General features: G+C 45.8%; 2 protein-coding genes across 2 annotated transcripts in view; one reads left to right on the forward strand and one right to left on the reverse strand.

Moving 5' to 3' along the window:
- SLC25A12 (solute carrier family 25 member 12) overlaps positions 1 to 3,339 on the reverse strand; it is a 61,788-nt gene extending 58,449 nt beyond the window's left edge. The window contains exons 1-2 of the mRNA XM_083408909.1: positions 2,155 to 3,339; positions 1,702 to 2,081 (exon numbers count right to left, since the gene is read on the reverse strand). Coding sequence (XP_083265035.1) covers positions 1,702 to 1,713 — 12 coding nt within the window. The 5' untranslated portion in view covers positions 1,714 to 2,081; positions 2,155 to 3,339. The remainder of the gene's footprint in view (positions 1 to 1,701; positions 2,082 to 2,154) is intronic.
- Positions 3,340 to 11,920: 8,581 nt separating this feature from the next.
- The window catches only part of HAT1 (histone acetyltransferase 1), a 28,431-nt gene continuing 19,774 nt past the window's right edge, over positions 11,921 to 20,577 (forward strand). The window contains exons 1-2 of the mRNA XM_083411969.1: positions 11,921 to 12,106; positions 19,311 to 19,382. Of these exons, the coding sequence (XP_083268095.1) occupies positions 12,100 to 12,106; positions 19,311 to 19,382 (79 nt within the window). The 5' untranslated portion in view covers positions 11,921 to 12,099. The remainder of the gene's footprint in view (positions 12,107 to 19,310; positions 19,383 to 20,577) is intronic.

The following is a 20,577-nucleotide window of genomic DNA, read 5'->3' on the forward strand; positions in this document are numbered from 1 at the left end:
CTTGGGTGGAGGAGGCACATCAATGACCTTATTTATCCCAATTAACAGTCCCTTTCCTCATGTCACTCTCCTCCTTTTAACACTGCTTAACTGCTGTATGGCTATACCTCAAAAAGACAGGCCTTTCTAAGAAACTGGGTAAGTGCTAGACAAGGAGAGGGCTCCACCTTACCTCCCCACCTACAGAAAGATGGAATGCAAAGCATTTACTTCCCTATGCAGCCTCGTGTCCCAGGAAGTCTGACATAACAAGCTCTATTTTACATCGGTGGAGGGAAAAGGCTTCCTTCCTTCCCTGTCTTCAAGGATATCACAGGCCTTACAAGGCCTCCGCTATCCTCAGGCCTAAGTTGCTTAGCGAGGGCAAAGCCTTGCTTTTATTTTTTAACACATACCTCAGAGTTCATCTGCACACTCTGCAGTTAATCATTCCAAAATAAGCACAACCCAAACACTGCATGGATGATTGAAGCCTCCTTTATCCATACACTAATAGCCCACGGCTGTGTACATATTCCCAGCTTAAAATGCAGCCTGGTTATTCTTTTTCTCAATTCAGAGCAAAACTGGTTTGGCAGCCGGGGGGGGGGGGGAGAGAAAATGCATCAAAATGCAATATTTCATAAGAAACAACCGGACAGATATGGATTGCGGCTACTGTTGTGTGTACATTACTTCCCAAACCAGTGTTGGGGGAAGTGCCCTGGATGCAGACCAAATAGAAGTGTATACACAGATCGCTGAAGAATATTATGGGAACAGCATAGGCTGCGATCCTAACCCCACTTACTTGGAGGTAAGGCCCATTGAAGCCTTAGGCCCGATTTGGATGACAGCCTAATTTAGCACTCCCTGGTGCGAACTGCATGCTGAGCTCCCAAAGAGAGAAAACAAGCCCAGATTCATTCGAACCGAGTGAGTGGATTTAGGGTGCAAATCATTGGGGGGAGGGTTTAAAGGGATGGGGGCACAAAATCATCCCTAACTTGCCCTGCTTTGATCAGTTTCGCTAATGGTCTTGATCACAGAGTCACAGAACTGCAGAGTTGGAAAAGGGGGACCCTGAGGATCTCGCCTAAAATCCTACATGGCTTAGTCGAGATGGGGAGAACGGGGCTTTTGCAGGTGGAGACGCTTCGTAGGACCGTGGACCAGGCAAACAAGGGGGACTATGACCCCCCCCATCTTTCCCCTCCTGGCTACCTCCCCTGCCAAGCACCCCCACCCCACCCACTTTTTGACCAGTCTGAGGTAACAAACATCCCACTGCACCCAGTTACTCAGAAGCCCATTTCAGACATGCGAAATGAGGGGGGAAATGATGAATCCACCAGTGGCAAGATTGAGCCCAGGCAGGGCAATGGGAAACCGGCTGTTAATCGGGATTTTTGAGACACCCTTGGCAATTAGATAGATGGATAGATAGATCATTGATCTATCTATGCCCTCCTGGGGCACCCTCCCTTGTCGCTAGGGGCGCCTTTCAGCCGCCCTCACCCCGCCCTTGCCAACATTTGGGGGGGGGACCCCCCTTCCCCGCCGTTGCCTCCACTATGGCCTGGAGGCGGAAGGGGGCCGGGCCCCCCACATCCACCCACCCGCGCCGCAACCCCACTTCCCCGCGCAGCCGCCCGCGCAAACCGGCTGCTGCTGCTGCCGCCGCCGCGCTTATTTGCAGGAAGCCGAGAGGAGGAGAGTCACCTTGACCGCCATGCTGAGCTCGGGGAAGTGGATGGTGGTGGAAAAGGAGGAGGGCAGGAGGAGGAGTCTCCGGGAGAGACACCCCGCCCGGCGCACGGCGGCCTCAGCCGGGGCCTATGTTAATGAGGATCCCCGGCCGAGCTCGGGAGCTTGTCCCGCCGTGACCCCGTTGCCAGGGCCGCCGCCGCCGCCGCCGCCGCGGCCTGCGCGGTTCTGGAAGGCTAAGCGCCGCATTCTGACGAGCGCAGCCGCGCCATAGAAGAGCAAAAGCGGAGGGAGCTGGGCAACGGCGGGGTGGGAGAGAGAGAGAGACCAGCCCCGAAATTGTTATTTTTTCCTTTGTTTTTCTGTCTCTTCCCCACCGGCCCGCCAAGGGAAGCCTTAGCAGTAGTGGCTGCCGCGGGGAGGAAGCTCCGTGCTGCCGGTCCCTGTTGAAGGCAGGAGTCTGGAAACCGCAAGCGGGGCGAGAGAGCGCTGTGGGACTTCCCATCCAAATAAGCCCATTCCTAGGGGCCGAGGAGTCTTCTGCTACCCCCCCTCAAAAGATGATAGATAGATAGATAGATAGATAGATAGATAGATAGAGGATGGTGGAATTATTATTATTATTATATTATATTAGTCCAGCCCCCCCTCCCTAAGTTGATGGGCATTGCCATTCATATAGTGCGCAGTGCAGCGCATCAGATGATTCATTATGCAGGACGAGGCTTATACCTGGGCTACCCCCCCCCAAAAAAAAAATACTCCCCCCAAAATATTTTATTCATATTTTATTCCCTGTTCCCATCCTGCTTTTAATATTTGTATTTTATTAAGGTGGTTTTAGTTAAAGAGAAATAAAGTGATGGGGGAGGGAGAAGGAAAAGTGAAAGAAAAACAACAAAATCCTATATACCCTTTTAAAATGTGGCTCTTTTCCGGGGGGGGGGGTTATTGGGTTGTTTTTATTCTGGTTATATATGTTGTGATCTTTCCGGCCTGAGACCTCAGGGTACAGCGTGGTATATAAACTCGATAAACAAAAAACAACAACAACAAAGATACATATGAAAACGAAAACATACCCCCCAAAAGCAATATACGATATTTCCATATGTTCTTGTATAAATTGGTATAGTGTTATTGTCCTGGTGCTTATGTAAATACTAATAGCCTACTACGTTTTGTATAAACTCATTCCAAATGTTATCATGTTTATCATCCCAAGTGTTATCGTATCATGTTCCCATCCTAGGGTGGCTGCTGGGAGACCAGGGTGAGGGACTGAATAAAGACTTGGGACTTCTCCTGTGTATGTGTGTTTAACGCTCAATAATGCCAACAAGCACAAGTCTAAAAGCCCACCGAGGAGCCAGGGACAAACATGCGCAGGCTGTGCTATCAGTTTGGCTACAGGTGTGGCTGGATGTTTTTAGTTTGGACCGAAATCGGGGTGGCTGGTGGTTTCTCCGCACACCCCTCCCCAAGAAAAGTGGGGTGCTCACTCTTCCAAGCTGCCACTACATTTTCCCTTGGAAAATAAGTCCCACCTCGTGAAATCTCTTTATAATAGAATTGTAGAGTTGAAATGGGTCCCAGGTGTCATCTAGTCCAACCCCCTGCAATACAAGAATCTCAGCTAAAGCATCCATGACAGATGGCCATCCAACGTCCAAGGAAGGGAGGATTTATTATTTATTTGTACTTCTATCTTGCCCTTTGTCAAATGAGCCCAAAGCTGGATACATATGCATATACACACACACAAACATGGCCTTTGAGCCAATGGGCTATTGCTTGTTCATTGAGACCTCCGGGTATAGGGTGGTCTATAAATTCAATAAATAATAATAATTTAACTCAGAAATGTAGTAATTCCCCATTCTCCAACCAGGTATGGACACGGGATATAGCTGAAACACATGGAGAAATGTGTCTGTTGTGCAGCTATCATCCCTTGTTCCTGTTTGTTTTTGCAGCTGTTATTGATCCTAGCTATTCATGTACATATAAATACGGATGACCTAGATCTGGAATATTGGTCAAAAAATTGTTTCAGGCAAAGGACATGTCCTCTTTTAATCCTCAGTCCCTTTGGCTTTTCTTGACTATGAAATGGTCTGAGGATTGCAATTCTGGGACAGTGAAGCAAAAGCCCCAAAAGGGAAATTGGGATGGGAATTGTAATCCCAAACATCTGGAGGGCCGGAGTTTGCCTATGCCTGGGCTAGATAATGGACCAATAGTATGGGTCGTAAGGCAGCTCCTTTGTTCATATGTTTGGGATCCCAGCCACCCAAATTGCTTAAGCAGTTTGTGAATCATAGTCTAATATTTCCTACAAACACCTCGGTTTCTTCAATCACAAATGCTCCGGTTACTAAAGTCTTTTGTGTGTGTCTGGCAAAAGCTCAAGTTCTCTGCAGTAGAAAAGCTCCTTTGTTATCACAGCTCATTAATTTTGCTAGATCACTGGGTAGGGTAAGTAGGTGATGAATGGAAACTTCTGAACTGTAAAAAACAAGAGCAGCCATCCTTTGCGACTTCCAGGTCTTCAGTCTCTGGTGACCTAACGGGGGTGGGGGGGTGGGGAAGAGATTCCTTTGGCTTTAATCAAAGGCATGCTTTCAATGTTATTTTTATTTGCTGGCTGTATGTAAGGATGACTTCACTCAAAGCTGAGCCGATAAATTAAGAAATTTGAGAGAAATACAGTATCAATCCATAGATATAGAAGGAATTCTTTTCAGTAGAGTGATGGCGCTGGGAGGAAATGCTGACATCCCTTCTTGCTTTACCCACACAGCTGCAACATGCTGTAGGAAAATAATAATAATAATAATAATAATAATAATAATAATAATAATAATTTACTATTTATCCCCTGCCCATCTGGCTGGGCCTCCCCAGCCACTCTGGGTGGCTTCCAACAAAACACTAAAATACAATAACCTATTAAACATTAAAAGCTTCCCTAAACAGGGCTGCCTTCAGGTGTCTTCTAAAAGTTTGATAGTTATTTTTCTCTTTGACATCTGATGGGAGGGTGTTCCACAGGGCGGGTGCCTCTACCGAGAAGGCCCTCTTCCTTGTTCCCTGTATTTCAGCTAACTCAGGATTCCAGCTAACTCTCCATCCAGTCTGTAATAAACAAAATCTGCCCTCATTCCCTTATGGGGGACACAAGAGCCCTTATAGAGTCCTTTGTAGGTTCTCCACCAGTAGGAGGAAATAACAGAGGCCAACCAGAGAATATTGAGAAGCAAAGCAGCTAGTAAGCCTGATCTTTATTGAACTGTTGCAATAGGGTGCTCCCCTCACACGCAGGAAAGGAGGAGGACCCAGAACAAAGGTGTGCCTGCCCTTATATAGACATTTTAAATTGCCTTCCCTGGAACTCAAGACCACCCCTCCATACATCATACCTACATCACAGAAAAGGTGGTCTACAACAGAAATTTGAATGTTGTTTTTCCTTTCTGTCAGGTTATCTGATAATGCCTTATCTGATTGCCTTTCCTGGTAGTCTGGCCATTCCTTTGAGATGGTGATTTCCCAATTCCTGAGGCAATGGGAAGGTTCCCTCACCCCCTCCCTCCTTGCAGAGAAAACATTTGGTCAGTTTGGGAGTCAAAATGGTTTCAGGGCGGTCTTCCTGTGCTGCTCCAGACATGTGGTCCACATATCCATGTACGCACCTTTATGAACATTTATATATATATGAACACACATATATATAAGACCTTAAAGTTTTTATTTCAAGTTGCAGCACACCCACAGAAGCAGGTCAATGGTTGGATATGTGGCAAAATATCTACAGTGGTACCTTGGTTCTCAAACTTAATCTGTTCCAGAAGTCCGTTCCAAAACCAAGGTGTGCTTTCCCATAGAAAGTAATGTGAAGATTAATCTGTTCCAGACTTTTAAAAACAACCCTAAATCGGCAATTTAACATGAATTTTACTATCTAACAAGACCATTGATCCATAAAATGAAAGCAATAATCAATGTACTGTACCATAAAATAAATAAGACAGTATTGTAGATGATAAAAATTAAAATGATTTTTTTTTTCTTACCTGCACTGATAATAGTCATTGTTTGGATGGGGGGCTTTCATCCATTTCCACAGTCACACAATCAATCAATCAGTAGCTGAACTGGGTTCCACACAGTCACAAAAACAAATTAACCGAAAAAGCCTCAAAAAAACACAAAATAAATAGCAAAAACAAAAGTGCCAAACTTAATCCGTTCTGGAAGTCCATTTCACTTCCGAAATGTTCGAAAAACAAGGCGCAGCTTCTGATTGGTGCAGGTGCCCCAGAAACAATAGCCAACATTCAGCTTCCAAAAAATGTTCAAAAACCGGAACCCTTATTTCCGGGTTTTCGGTATTTGGGAACTAAGCTGTTTGAGAACCAAGGTACCACTGTCTTACATTGTGCACACTTAGAACAGTGCAAGGGCGCACTAAGGTTAAAGGCACATTGCACAAAGTATGTGGCCTCTGAAAAAATATTGGAAGAGCCGATTGCTGGTACTTCTCTTATTTAGAATCTGCCTCAAGGCTACACTCACAGAGGGCCCAGCAGGATCCTGATCTTTAATTCTTCCAGCTGGGGAATCAGGGGTGCCAGCTTAAATAAAATATTGGGTGGGGCAGGTAAGTCCCACCCTGCATAATCAATCACAAGACGTGGCACATGCATGCCATTTGAATGGCAATGCCCATCAACTTTGGGGGCACCCAGCCCCCTCAAATATTTTATTGGGGGGGGGGCTGAAGGGACATTGGCCCCTAGGAGTTGGTCTCTATGTGGGGAATGCACCCCAGACAGGAACACAAAAGAGGGGAGAATCTTCTCTTTCAAGTAAGATGACTGTGTAGTGTTATTATTATTATTATTATTATTATTATTATTATTATTTGTATGCTGCCTTTCAACCGTACATCTCAGGGTGGTTCACAACTGTCAGGGGACTGCCATCAGCTTAGAGGCGAGAGATGGAAGGGCAGCGGTGTTATAGGGAGCCTCCAAAAATCTTGTAATTCCTCTTCCGACGAGGAGGAAAGGCCCACCTCCAGTTGAGAAGAGGTACAAGGGCCAAACCATGCTAGGGAGAGCCTTAACACTGAGCCTGAGCAAGCCGGAGAGGCAGGAAGCACGCCTTTGCCAGCGCCCATTCTGCGCAGTAGTCTTCGGCGCTGGGAGGGGCGGAAAAGGCTGGGGGTGACACAACTTTTATGCTGGGGGAGGTACAAAAACCAACCACTCCCGGATTCTGCTAGTGATTGAGCCGGACATGAACTTACAACACTCTTCACTGTAAATAGTTGGCACCAAGAATAAAGCTTGTAAAAGACAGGTTGGAGTCTTGCCTGGTTACTCTCGAGCAACCACAACAGCATCTGACAACAGCATTAAAACACAAGATAAAAAAACCATTAAAAATATAAGAACAAAACCAAACCAATAACCCACCCTCCTCCTCCATGTCTCCGCCCTGCTGCATTAAACAACACAAAGTGCATTGCCTAACTCTGGATTGGCTAACTAAACCTTCCTTCCTCTCTTCCTCAGCAAATGGTAGCAGTGTCTCCACGCAAGGGAAACAAAGGTACACAAATGCTCTGTGTAGAAAGATCTCACCCGAATGTCACCCAGAGCTCCTTTGAGAGGATGGGTGGGCTATAATATAGATTGAGTAAATGAATAAAAAATAAGGCCCACTGCTGCTATTTCTGGTTGAACATGCCTGGTTCCTTTTGCAATGCAAGACCACAGCATAGCTATGCGGAACTGAAGTAGCAGTCACCTGTAGTTGTAGTAGTAGTAGTAGTAGTAGTAGTAGTAATAATAATAATAATAATAATAATAATAATAATTTAACTATACCCCGCCCATCTGGCTGGGTTTCCCCAGCCACTCTGGGCGGCTTCCAACAGAATATTAAAATACAGTAGTCTATTAAACATTAAAAGCTTTCCTAAACAGGGCTGCCTTCAGATGTCTTCTAAAAGTCTGGTAGATGTTCTTCTCTTTGACATCTGGTGGGAGGGCGTTCCACAGGGCGGGTGCCACTGAGAAGGCCATCTGCCTGGTTCCCTGTAGCTTCGCTTCTCGCAGCGAGGGAACCGCCAGAAGGCCCTCGGCACTGGACCTTAGTGTCTGGGCAGAACGATGGGGGTGGAGAGGCTCCTTCAGGTATACTGGACCAAGGCTGTTTAGGGCTTTAAAGGTTGCACACCTGTTGCTGTGATGAACCAGGAAGTCAGGCATAGAGGAGGGTATGAAAAGCAGATCCCAGGCAGTCAAGTTAATGATGGTGGGGTTGCATGTGTAGTTAGGATGGCAGAGGACTAGGCGATGCAAAACACAACATGGGTAATGTGAGGGCCAAGTGAGTGGCATCACACTGTAGGTCAGGGAGGGGTAGCCAACACGGTGCATCCCAGATGATGTGTACTACAACTCCCATCGCTCCTCTGCACTAGCCATGCTGACTGAGGCTAAACTAATCAAACACCATCTGGAGATGCCCCTGATGTAGGCACAGACTTTTCTAGTGGGCTGCCACATATAGCAGGGGTGCCAACTTGAATAAAATGTTGTAGGAGCACAGTTAAGCCCAGCCCCACATCACATGATGCAGTGCACATTCACCATTTGAATGGAATGCCCATCAATTTTGTGTGGGCACGGCCCCCTCAAATATTTTATTGTGGGTGCCAAAGCCCCCACAGACCCTAGGAGTTGGTACCTATAAAATCCAGAGTCTAAGCCTGTGGCTACCTACCTGCCTGCCTATGAAACTTGTCCTATCCCACAGGTCTAGTTTTTGGACTCTTCAGACAGTCTGGGTGTGACTGGGTCTTGGGTTTGGGTAGCATCTGGGGCGAGGCAAATGCCCCATGGTTTTTATTTTATTTTTGTTGCCGACTGGATAGCAAACTTGATGATGTTTAGGATTGTCCTAGACAGAATTAACATCACATTCTAGATTTTGGTCACGTTTAGGGGAGATTTTATACACTAACAAAATTTAAATAATAAAAACATTAGTTAACCCCCCCCCAAAACAACCAACCACTTGGAAACTGTGTGTTTCTTGATTTACACCGTTATCGTCCCCAGCTCATTTTTCGCTTTGAAAAGCTATGCATTCCATGCTAACAGTTTTGTTACTGAAATATTCAGCATTCATTATTTCCCTCATTTGTTACTTGTTATTTAATTCTGTTACCTGTGATTGGGATATTATCCTGTAGTATCAAGTGTGTTATTACACTAGATTGGTAGTTCTGAATGGAGCTGATGTTTAAAATAGCTTTGACTGTTTAGCATACACATTAAACCCTAACTTCAGCTTTATCAAACTGCTTCCAGACATGTGATTAACTCTTTAAAGAGCCAAAATAGGCAAACTAGACAAGCAGAAAAATATAAGATCTTCTGAATCTGATTTGCTTTGCTCTAGTGTGCTGTTTTTGAATATAGAGGGGTATTATTGCTATAGGGAACCGCAAACCTCTATCGATGGAGAATCCCAGTCCGTTTGTGACCTATTTTTTCTTACAGTTTGTAACCTGGGGGTTTGCAGTAGGTTGAGAGACTTGCAGTAGGTTGAGAGACTTTTATAATTCTGCAAACCTCCAGCCTCCTTGTATGCTGGACAACGCCCTTCTGGCAACATAATAAAGTCATAAAAAAGGTAAAGGTACCCCTGCCCGTACGGGCCAGTCTTGCCAGACTCTAGGGGTGTGCGCTCATCTCACTCTATAGGCCGAGAGCCAGCGCTGTCCGCTGACACTTCCGGGTCACGTGGCCAGCGTGACAAGCTGCATCTGGCGAGCCAGCGCAGCACACGGAACGCCGTTGAAATATACTCAGAGTCGCAAAGTGATTTCATGCTCTTTATTCAGCTCATAGTGGTGAGGAGGAATGAATGAAAGTCCCCTCAAAGTATCTGCTTTATATACATTATTTACACAATGGGCTGCACATGATTGGCTAATTCTGGAATTCTACTGTAAGCCAATCAGGTTGTGGATTCACTTATATCTGGAGCATGATTGGGTGGTTCCTGCCAACCAGACTGCTGCATTGTTCTAGGACCAATCAGACTGATGCATTCTGAATCCTATTGTTCTAGGACCAATCAGACTGCTGCGATTTGGATCCTATTGTTCTAGGACCAATCAGACTGCTGCGATTTGGATCCTACTGTTCTAGGACCAATCAGACTGCTGCAGTTTGGATCCTATTCAACTCAGTACATAACAGCCGTTTACCTTCACGCTGGTAAGCGGTCCCTATTTATCTACTTGCACCCGGAGGTGCTTTCGAACTGCTAGGTTGGGAGGCGCTGGGACCGAACAACAGGAGCGCACCCCGCCGCGGGGATTCGAACCGCCGACCATGTGATCGGCAAGTCCTAGGCGCTGAGGTTTTACCCACAGCGCCACCCGCGTCCCCAATACAGTCATACCTTGGGATAAATATGCTTCAGGATAAGTATTTTCGGGTTGTGCTCTGCAGTGACCCAGAAGTAACGGAGCGGGTTTCACTGCTCACGCATGCACAGTCAATATGATGTCATGCGCATGCGCAGAAGTGGCGAGACGCCGCTCGCGCAGATGCGCAGTCGCATCTTACGTTCTGTTCAGGATGTGAACGGGGCTCCGGAACGGATCCCATCCACATCCCGAGGAACCACTGTATGCAAAGTGCTTTATAGTAGTTTTCCCCACCCGGGGGCCATATTCTTGCCCCCCCCCCTGTATATTCCAAGGGGGCCACATGTGAAAATTGCATAAATGGGGGTCCACGTCACACAAGACTAGGGGGCCACAGAGGGAAGTGAAAAGTGAAGAAAACAGAGAAGTGACCGAGAAAATAAAACAGAAAAGTGAAGAAAACAGAAAACAGAGAAGTAGAGTGAACAGAGAAATTACCGTGCTTCCCAGTGGATGGAGAGCCACACAAGCTCTGTGGCAACGTCACTTCTGCTTCCTTCTCCCTTCCACGTCTGCACTCTGTCGCTGTGTGCACCAAGCTGTCCGAATCTTGTTTGTCACGGGCAAGGTGTGTGGCTGCAGCAGTGTTAGTGTGTGGGGTGCTGTTTCTTTGTGTAAGTATTATTGTGAAAGGAGGTATTCAGGTGCATGAAAGGGTGACTCAGCCTAATGTAGAATTGCCTTAACGTAACGGACAGAGGTGATCTTTGGTTATCTGTCACAGCAACAGAACCGGATATAAGAAAGCAAGGCTAGCCGACCTGTGAAGAAGCTGCCTCAGCCGTCCTGGTCAGGCCTGCGTCCTGGGAATAGCCCTCCTGACAGATGATTTGGACTGGAGCCACAGTGTGAAAACTAAGGATGAGGTTGCCCCTATTACTACGCCTGGGGTCTCCTATGTGGTGCGCCGAGCCCCCACTCCTATGAGGAGACCTGTTTGATTGGGATATTTCCTGTTTGTGGGTGATGGGGTTTGGGGAATGACCTGTGGTCAGTGCTATTTTTCTAGGAAAAGATGTGCCGGAAATCATAACAAACACCTCCCTTGTTCTATTAGAATGGCAATGGTGCCCACCTGAGAGGTGACGGAATGGAGTTTCTGCAAGTTCTGGCTGAAGAAAACCCAACCCTATGGTGATCCCTATGGTGATGTTTGGCAGGGCGCTGTCTCCCTCTGTGCCCCTTATTTCTATTTTGTTTCCATCAGCACAAAGGAAAGGCTTGCAGCCTGCCTTTTCCCACAACCAGCTGCTGAAGGCACATTTACGGCATTTCTATTTTTTTACAATTAAAACAGCTCTTTTGCACAGATAAATATTAAGACTAAAAAACGTTTCCCTTGCAGGTTCTGGTCCATTGACTCCTATGACAGACGGATGTCAACGGATTCATTTTGTTGTTGCTGAACATTAGTTTGCAGATACATTTGATAAACTCGGTTTAAATGCGAACTAAAGCGATTTTCTCCCATCCCTGCTGGTGTGAAGAAGAGCAGCTATTTCCAAAGCCCATCGCATTTTTGAAGACCGCTCTCTATCTTGCATAGCCCCGCGAAACCGGCGTTCAGCCCGAGAGGGCGGGGCGTTGGAAGGGAGCTGGGCGGAGCTATGCAAATAAGCCCTTGGGAATGGAGTTCTGCGCGAAGGTCAGCGCCCGACTGTGGAGGAAGGGCGCTTCCCAGAACGCCGCGCATGCGCCGGCGCTCATAACGTTTCGCCCGCGTCTCTCCTCTCCAGCCTGGAGCCTAGAGAGAACGGAAGTGCGTGCGTGTGCGTCCCTCCTTCGCGACGCCGTTTCCGGCGTGTGGGCGCGCGGCTTGATTCGCTCAGTTGGGCTGGCTCGGAGGGCTTCACTTGGCGCCCGAGGCCGCCGCTGCCGCCGCCGCCGCTTCGGAAATGGCGGGTAAGCAGGTCATGGCGGGAGAGAAAGAGAGGCTGGCTGGCTGCTTGGGTTAGGCCTCCCTGAGGCAAAGCATGAGCTGGAAGTGGCCCCCGTCCCGTCCAAGTAGCCCCGGGAAGCTGCGGTCTCTGCTGCGCGGGAAAACGCCTGCCGGTTACCCGGGTGGGCTGGTTTCTCCCTTTCTGACTGGGAAAAACGCCTCCGCCTTGGGGCTGCCTCCGAACCCGGCCCTGAAATTCGCGGCCGCCTCGAAGTTCGCTCGGGACCCGTTGCCATTGGTGGGCGGGGAACTTATAGGACCTCGGGGTGGGTGGGGGGAACTGCCATGGGGTGTGACGTGGGGTGGGGTGGGGGGCAGAGCAGCCCCCCATCCCCACCCTGTCAGGCACTGACGGCCTGTCAGGAAAGTAAAGGGCGAAGCATGGGCACTGCTGTTCGCTTGCGTTTCGACAGGTGGGTCTGGACCCGTTCTTAAAACGGGTCCCCTGCCGCTGTGCCAGAATTCAGCGCCCCTTCCTCCTCCTTGGAAAAAAATAAAATATTTGAAGGGCAGAGATGCGCAGCCCCATGCCTTGCTGAGAGATTGCTTCTGTTCTGAAGTGCTGCAGCCTCCCGACCCCTTACTTGTGCAGCTAGCAGTTTTATTCTAACTTTGGGCACGTCTTTTTTTTTCCTTTCTGAATTGGCAAAGTGGTTGTACCCAGGCTGATTTAAAGACAGAGGCTTTCTATGTACTGCTTGATTTTTGGAGCCTTAGGGTAGAATCATAGAATTGTAGAGTTGGAAAAGGACCACGAGTTCAACCCCCTGCAATGCAGGAATCTTTTGCCCACCATGGACTTGAACCCACGGCCCTAAGATTAAGAGTCTCATGCTTTACTGACTGAGCTATCCCAGAGGTAGGCATTAAAGGCAAGTTGCATTGGCCAGGAATCGAACCTGGGCCTCCTGCATGGCAGGCCAGAATTCTACCACTGAACCACCAATGTCCTTGGTATGCCATTTTATCTGTGACTAGCTCAAAAATATTATTATTGCCTTAAGTGCATAGGTTAATATGCAACTAAATCATACTCTGAATAGGTTGGTTAAATTGGTGGACTTAGGTTAGTTAAGTCCACTTATCTAGTATGACGTAACACTATGTATCACCCACAGAGCATAATATTTCTGGGACAGGTTGCCATGATCATCTGAAATTACTGAGATGGACATCCTTTGCATACTTAATAGTAAACCCAGCTGAACACAGTGAGTGGGATTCAGCTTACCTGTGAATTAGGTGAAGCCCAGGGGAAGCCTCACACAAGACTTCTGCTTGCCCAACGGAGCTTTCCCCCCAGCCCCCCCTTCGAAATTGGCTTGGGGTGAATCTGGAGAACCCCCCCCCCCAAACAGCGCATGGGGAGGAGAGGGAAGATTGTTCCATCTGGCAAGCTGCAATCCTTGCCCAGATGGACCAGTTGGAAGTGAGTCCTATTGAAGTTGATGGGACTTGCTTTTGAAGAGACATGTATAAAATTAGTCTGTTTATAAATTAAGTATATATTTTACAGTGAGATACTCTAAATTGCAGTGCAGGTGGGCAACCTTCAGTTTAGGTGCCCTCCATCACTTTCTGAAGCTGCCCCTTTCTTCCATCCCACCTGAGTTCCTTCCTTCCTGTTCATTTCCTCCATGTTTTTGAATTCTTTCCCCCATTTATAGTTTCAGAACAATTGGAGGGGGCAGTGTTGTTGTTGTTCTAAAAAATAAACACTTTTCCTGGTTGCAAAGCTAAAATAAGTCCCCCACCCTAGCTGCCTGAGAATAAATTGGTTGGTTTTTCCTTAGTGTGTATGTTTATGACACACTGAAAGTTATAAAGGAATTCCTTTTACTTGCTTTTCAGAACAGTAGCTGAACTAATCTGATGTACTAAACTAAACTAAACAGTAGCTGAACTAATCTGATGTACTAAAAGAAATTTCTGCATGTACTTATGAATAACCCCATTAAACCCGTTGCAGCTTACTTCTATGTAAATTAGGATTGGGAATTCTAATCTGAGGTATCATGAAAATTGAAGCAAAGCACTATTTCTTCTGAATTAGTTAATCCAGAACACTTTTGTTTCTGACACTGCCTATGTTTGTCTTTGCGGACTGCCAGCAGCAGCCTCCCAACAGATTAATCCTGAGGGAATGAGGAATTTCCCAATCTTGCTCTAAAACATAGCTAACCAACCTGGGGCATGCATGCAGTCATGAAGGTCCTGGACTTAGCTTGTCCCCCAGGACTGGCCAATGGCATATTAGATTCCTATACTGTTCTGGCTTCTCTCTAGCTCATTAGGCTAGTGTCAAAACCACATCAGGTCATATGGGTGGAGGTTGGGAAGAAATGTGTGTACTGCAATATGTAATTGCAGTTGTATTGGAATGGTGCTCTGACATGTTGGACATGGTACATTTGTTGAAATGTTGGGCTGCTATTGCGCTAACTTTTGATCTGCTGGTGTATCCAGATTTTGAAAGCACTTAACACGCCCTTAGTGTGTTAATTATTTGAAGGTGTCTCCACACAGTAAACTAGACCACTTCCCTAAAATTAAGGATGCAAGCATTTTTTTTTGAAGGGTGGGGGTTAAGAGCATGTGAGTGTTTTTCTGAAACAGTAATATGCTAAATTTTAAAATCTAGGTTGCCAGAAAAAGATTCTTATTAGCTTGACTGCCATCTTGCAAGGTGGTCAAACAATTTTCATGTTTTTGTTTATTGTGTACCATCTTATCAAAGTTATCAAGATTATTTCCCCCCCCAACCATCTTCACAAGGTTTATTGTGAAGTTTATTTTTTTAACATCTGTTCATAATTATGACCATTTTTACATGCCACCACTTTACAGATTCTTAAAATTCAAAGCTTGGAAGTTGAGGGTGTTTTATCTCCATGTTGAATTTGTGTAATGTAATAAATTGCTGTGTCCTAAGTTAAATGAGAGTGTGAATGCCATTTTTGGTAAAATGAGTTGGGGAGAGATGGGACTGTTGCCCTCAATGGAAAGCAAGCAACTGCCATCATCTAACTTATAAGAACAGCATGTGTCCTATCTTTTATGTTCTTGGGGAGCATGCTAGGTAGGAGGACACAGAAAGTTAAAGAAGTGCTGGTCTACAGCCCATAGGTTGGCTGCAATTTTTTTGCCCAAGGAGGTGGAATTTGGGAAAGAGGACTTGAGAAAGGAGCTCATGTGGTATATAGTCCACAGGTCACAGTGGTCAGGAAGATGGAACATTAGAGAGGGTGTCATGGTAACAGATGTTAGGCAATGGTTGTTAGGAGGGAGGAGAGGGTGTTGGGAAAAGGCAGATATTAAGAACATTGTTCATTTATTGTAGTGTTTGTCTGGGTCATTTGATCTGCATCCCAGATCCCTGTTCACTTTCTATCCTTGGCTTCACTGGTCATACTTACAAGGCCTCAGTCAACCTCTTTCTACATTGCTCTGCATGTAAATAGCAATTGATCCTGTCAGTTCTTTGAGGAGATACCTGCAATGCAAAGATCTGCAGATTTTGTCAAGAGTTGACACATGATTGTGTGAGACATGTAATTGAGCAGGGACTTGCAAAGGTGCAAGATTCCAGAGAATCAAGTTTGAAGAGAATGTGCATTGATATATAATTCAAAAGTTTAATTGTTATGGACAGGTGAAAACAAATGTGTGGTGTGATATGATACTTCCTACTCTGACTGCAAACACAAGGGAAAAATCAGTTAGTTAAAAGAAGCATCCAGAGTTATACTAACTGCTTTCCAGTTCCAGGAGGAGCATGGGGAGTGTTCATGCAACACACCTACACACTGCAGTCAACACACTGTTTGGGAAGCTCCAAGCTAAATAATGTATGGGAATGGCATGTACGGTATTGATAGAAGAATGCTCATCTTTGGCTATCCCTGCCAGTAACATAAGTGATAAATTAACCTTCTTTAAAAAACATGGTTGCTACTTAGGGACACAGTAATATATGTGGCAAATGGAAGAGAGGATTTTGATACAACTTCATACTTTATTGTTCCAGCTAAGAGAGTTATCCACAGCCAAAACTCTAGATGACTACCTTAAACTTTATGATCTTGCTAGAATGCCTGTATGCAAACTCACAGATGCTTGGCGTCTTCCTTTAGTATGCCCTACACTGAAGATTCATAATGATGTCAGGGTTCATTCTGGTCTTCAAAATGCTTGGTATTGATTATGCCACTGCTTTAATATTGTAACTAATAGCCTGTTTATGTTATTATTATTGTTATTATTATTATTATTATTATTCCCCACCCATATAAAAAATTGTAAAACATCAGACATTAACAATTTCCTGATACAGGGCTGCCTTCAGATGTCTTCTAAAAGTCAGATATTTCCTTGACATCTGATGGGAGGGCGTTCCACAGGGCGGGTGCCACTACCAAGAAGGCCCTCTGCCTGGTTCAAGGGCCAAGGCCATTTAGGGCTTTAAAGGTCAGCACCAATACTTTGAATTGTTCTTGGAAACATACTGGGAGCAAATGTACATCTTTCAGGACCAGTGTTATACAGTCTCGGTGGCCACTCCCAGTCAGCGGTCTAGCTGCTGCATTTATGAATTTTGCTTAGCAGAAGAAATCTTGGAGAGTGATGACAACAGTGAACCTGCTGGTCAGCTGAGCAGAATTATAAGTATTGCTCAAAATTTTAGGAGGAGATAAAAAACTGACTCCCAAGCATATTAAACTTCCTCTACACTACCAAGCCACAAGAAGTTAGTGGAACATTACTGAAATAACTGAAAAGAGTTTGCTGTCAGAGCATGGTGATACAGCATATACAGATTTCTGTCACTCCAGGTCTTGAAGACTTGGGATGGACACTTGAAAATGGAGAACTGAAACATGTGGTGACTACAGTTGATGCATCTCTGTAGAGAAGTTTTTTTGTAGATAGAAGAAAGGATGTGCAACACGTCAGTGCAAGTGTAAAAAAAAACAAAATGGTGTTTACCAGTGGTCCCCAACCTGTGGCTCATGGGCTGGAAGTGACCAATGGAGGCCATTTAACTAGCCTACGAGCTGCCCCTGAAATGAGCCGCCCACTTGGCGAGTGCCCCCGCGCTGCGCTAAACCAGTACGGCGTGGGGACTCTTTTCCGCAGCTCGGGAAATCACGTCTGCTCATATCCGTGGTGCCGGAAATCGCTTCTGTGCATGCCCAGATGCTGAAAATTGCTTCTGCGCAGGCGTGATTTTCAGTGTCTGGGCATGCGCAGAAGCTATTTCTGGCACTGCAGACGTGCAGATGCAATTTCCGGCGTTGCACTGTGCTGGCCCGGCCCATGGAGGATCTCCGCGGGAGTGATCCCACCCGTGCCCGGTAAGCCTCGCCATCCCCTGGTGTTTACCATGAACTGAAAATGTAACCCTAAGCAGCACACAGAGGTTAACAGATCAGTGGACTGAACTTCAACTTCCGAGCTCTGCGGTGTGGTTACTGATCATATTTTTATATGTACCAAATGTTGTCATGGACAATAATAAACAATAATAAAAAAATATTTTACCTGGAATTGGTATCATGGCTAATTTTATAATTCCCTTTCTGGAACTTCATTTCATGTAGTGGTATCTTATGTACCGGTGCCTTGACAGTCCACCTGGCTCCTTTGTACGCCAAAAAATGGTAGGCGCACTCTCCTTTAACCCATGACAAAGCATTTCCTCCCCGGAGACCACTTGACAATTCCTGAGGGTCTTGGAGGACCACTTTATGATTTCTCTGTCTGTTGTAATGCACTGTTAGAGGCTGTATGTGGTTCCATTATTATTGGCCCCTTACTTAACACTGTAAGGGACGTGGGTGGCGCTGTGGGTTAAAGCCTCAGGGCCTAGGACTTGCCGATTGAAAGGTCGGCGGTTCGAATCCCCGTGGCGGGGTGCGCTCCCGTCACTCGGTCCCAGCGCCTGCCAACCTAGCAGTTCGAAAGCACTCCCGGGTGCAAGTAGATAAATAGGGAGCGCTTACCAGCGGGAAGGTAAACGGCGTTTCCGTGTGCTGCGCTGGCTCTCCAGATGCAGCTTGTCACGCTGGCAACGTGACCCGGAAGTGTCTGCGGACAGCGCTGGCTCCCGGCCTCTAGAGTGAGATGAGCGCACAACCCTAGAGTCTGTCAAGACTGGCCCGCACGGGCAGGGGTACCTTTACCTTTACTTAACACTGTAGTAGTGCTAAATGTAACAAACATTTTTATTATGTGTTCCTCAGCCAAGTTCTGACTTAAACCATATTTATAATTCCTCTTATATTTTTCTGGGGCGTTAATGAAATAATTTTAGCAAAACCATTGAAGAAAACAAAAACCCAGACAGCTAGATTTATTTATTTATTTTGAAACCCCATTTGGCATTAGCGTTTTATTTGCCACTGAAAATGCCTTCTTCCCGTGTGGGAGAAAAATAACACTGCAGGGTTGTGCAGGAGATCTGTGACTGCTTTGGCTGAACCAAAATAAATCTCAGCCATGCAAGATCTTGAGTGTTAATGGCTGTCATGGCAGGGCTAGGAGATGTGAATGAGATCTTGCTGTCTGAGGCACAGGATGAAAGAGGTCACATTTTTGTCTCGCAAATAAGCAGCAATTCAGGGTTCTGCATGGCATGGCGAGTGTGGCATTGCCCTCTGGCAAAGGGCAATATGCTGAAAGTATTAGCCTAGCTCAATCAATAGAGCATGAGACTCTTAATCTCAGGGTCTTGGGTCAAGCTCCACTTTGGACAGTGAGATTCCTGGATTGCAGGGGGTAAACCAAATGGCCCTCGTCCCTTTCAACTCTACAATTCTATGATACTAGCCCACATGCTCCATGCATGCTTACATTGAGAGCCAATGTGTAAAGCACCTTTGCTTGATTGCCTGGGAATAATTTTTACTTGCGTCAGGCGAGTAACTATTTGCCTGAATTCTAAAAGTACTGATAACCTACGGCAGGATCTTGTGGCTCTCTGTGCTTATGTACCATCTCAGGCTTACAGGTTTCCTTGTTTTGTATTAACACAACAACTCATGCTTAAAAGCAATACCTAATTCCCGTTTATTTCTCTACAGTTGTATGTTGGATGAGCCAAAATGATAACGTTATTTGAAAATTGTTTGGACTGTGGCGAGAACTTATTCAAATGTGTTTTCCTAGGGCTTTCTGCTATGGAAAAGAAATTGGCCGAGTATAAGTGTAATACAAATGAAGCAATTCACCTAAAACTAGGTAAGGTTTTGAAATTATAGCTTTGATACTTAAGCTTGGCAATGTTTTAGGTGTTGCTTTGAGCCTCCGTTTTGGAGGATTAGAGTTAGCAGAGCACCAGAGAACTTAGCTTGTTCACTTTTTTCTGTTCCTGTGTATGGGTGCATCACAGCCTAATTCCTATTGCAGAAAGGAGTGAACAGAAGCAACATTGATGGCAGTTCACAGCACACACTTTCTGTCCTCACAACTAGTCATGTACTGAATATGTCTGAAAGTTGGCTGATTGAAATTATCATGGCCTCTATCAGCACTGAACTCATGAAAGGGAGAGGCAGGTGTGGTTCATCAAACAGCTAATTCAAAGTTGAACAGATATTTAAAGCTGGTCTTGGGGCAAGTACTTTTCCCGCTCCTCATCTGTTAAATGTTAAGTGTGTGCTGCTTGCAGAGTGGAGGACAGCATAAATCAACAACGTAATTGTCACCAAATTGCAACCTGCAGGTTACAGTCAAATTGATTACATTGGGGGGGGGGGACAACAACTGTTGTGCGGCAATTTGCTAACACCAGTCTAGGAATTGACAAAGAGTACTACAGTGGTGCCTCGCAAGACGAAATTAATTCGTTCTGCGAGTCTCTTCGTCTAGCGGTTTTTTCGTCTTGCGAAGCAACCCTCTTAGCGGATTAGGGCTATTAGTGGTTTAGCGGCTATTAGTGGCTATTAAAGGCTTAAGGGATTAGCGGATTAGCTGCTAAAAGGCTATTAGCGGTTTAGCGGCTTAGAAAAAGGGGGTGGGGAGCGAAAAAAAATCTCAAGACTCGCAAGACATTTTCGTCTTGCGAAGCAAGCCCATAGGGAAATTCGTCCTGCGAAGCACATCGAAAAACGGAAAACCCTTTCGTCTAGCGGGTTTTCCATCTTGCGAGGCATTCGTCTTGCGGGGTACCACTGTATATGTTAAGGCTGTTGTTAGCTATGCATTGAATTGATTTTTGTCTGCGTTTTGACTTTCACTGACAGGCTTAAACTGAGGGTGTAGAGAATATTCACTTTTATATTCTTATTTATTTTAAAAAATATTACTAGGCCACCTTTGGACACGTTCTGTGAAGCAGCCCTAAAATTTAATGACAAATCAAGAAGTTTTAAGGAAGCATGCATTCACCTTCTCTATGGAATTCTGGAAAAACAGCTCCCCCCCCCCCCAAAAA

This window comes from Podarcis tiliguerta, assembly GCF_965153285.1.
Source record: "Podarcis tiliguerta genome assembly, chromosome: 1".
NCBI classification, from domain to species: Eukaryota; Metazoa; Chordata; class Lepidosauria; order Squamata; family Lacertidae; genus Podarcis; species Podarcis tiliguerta.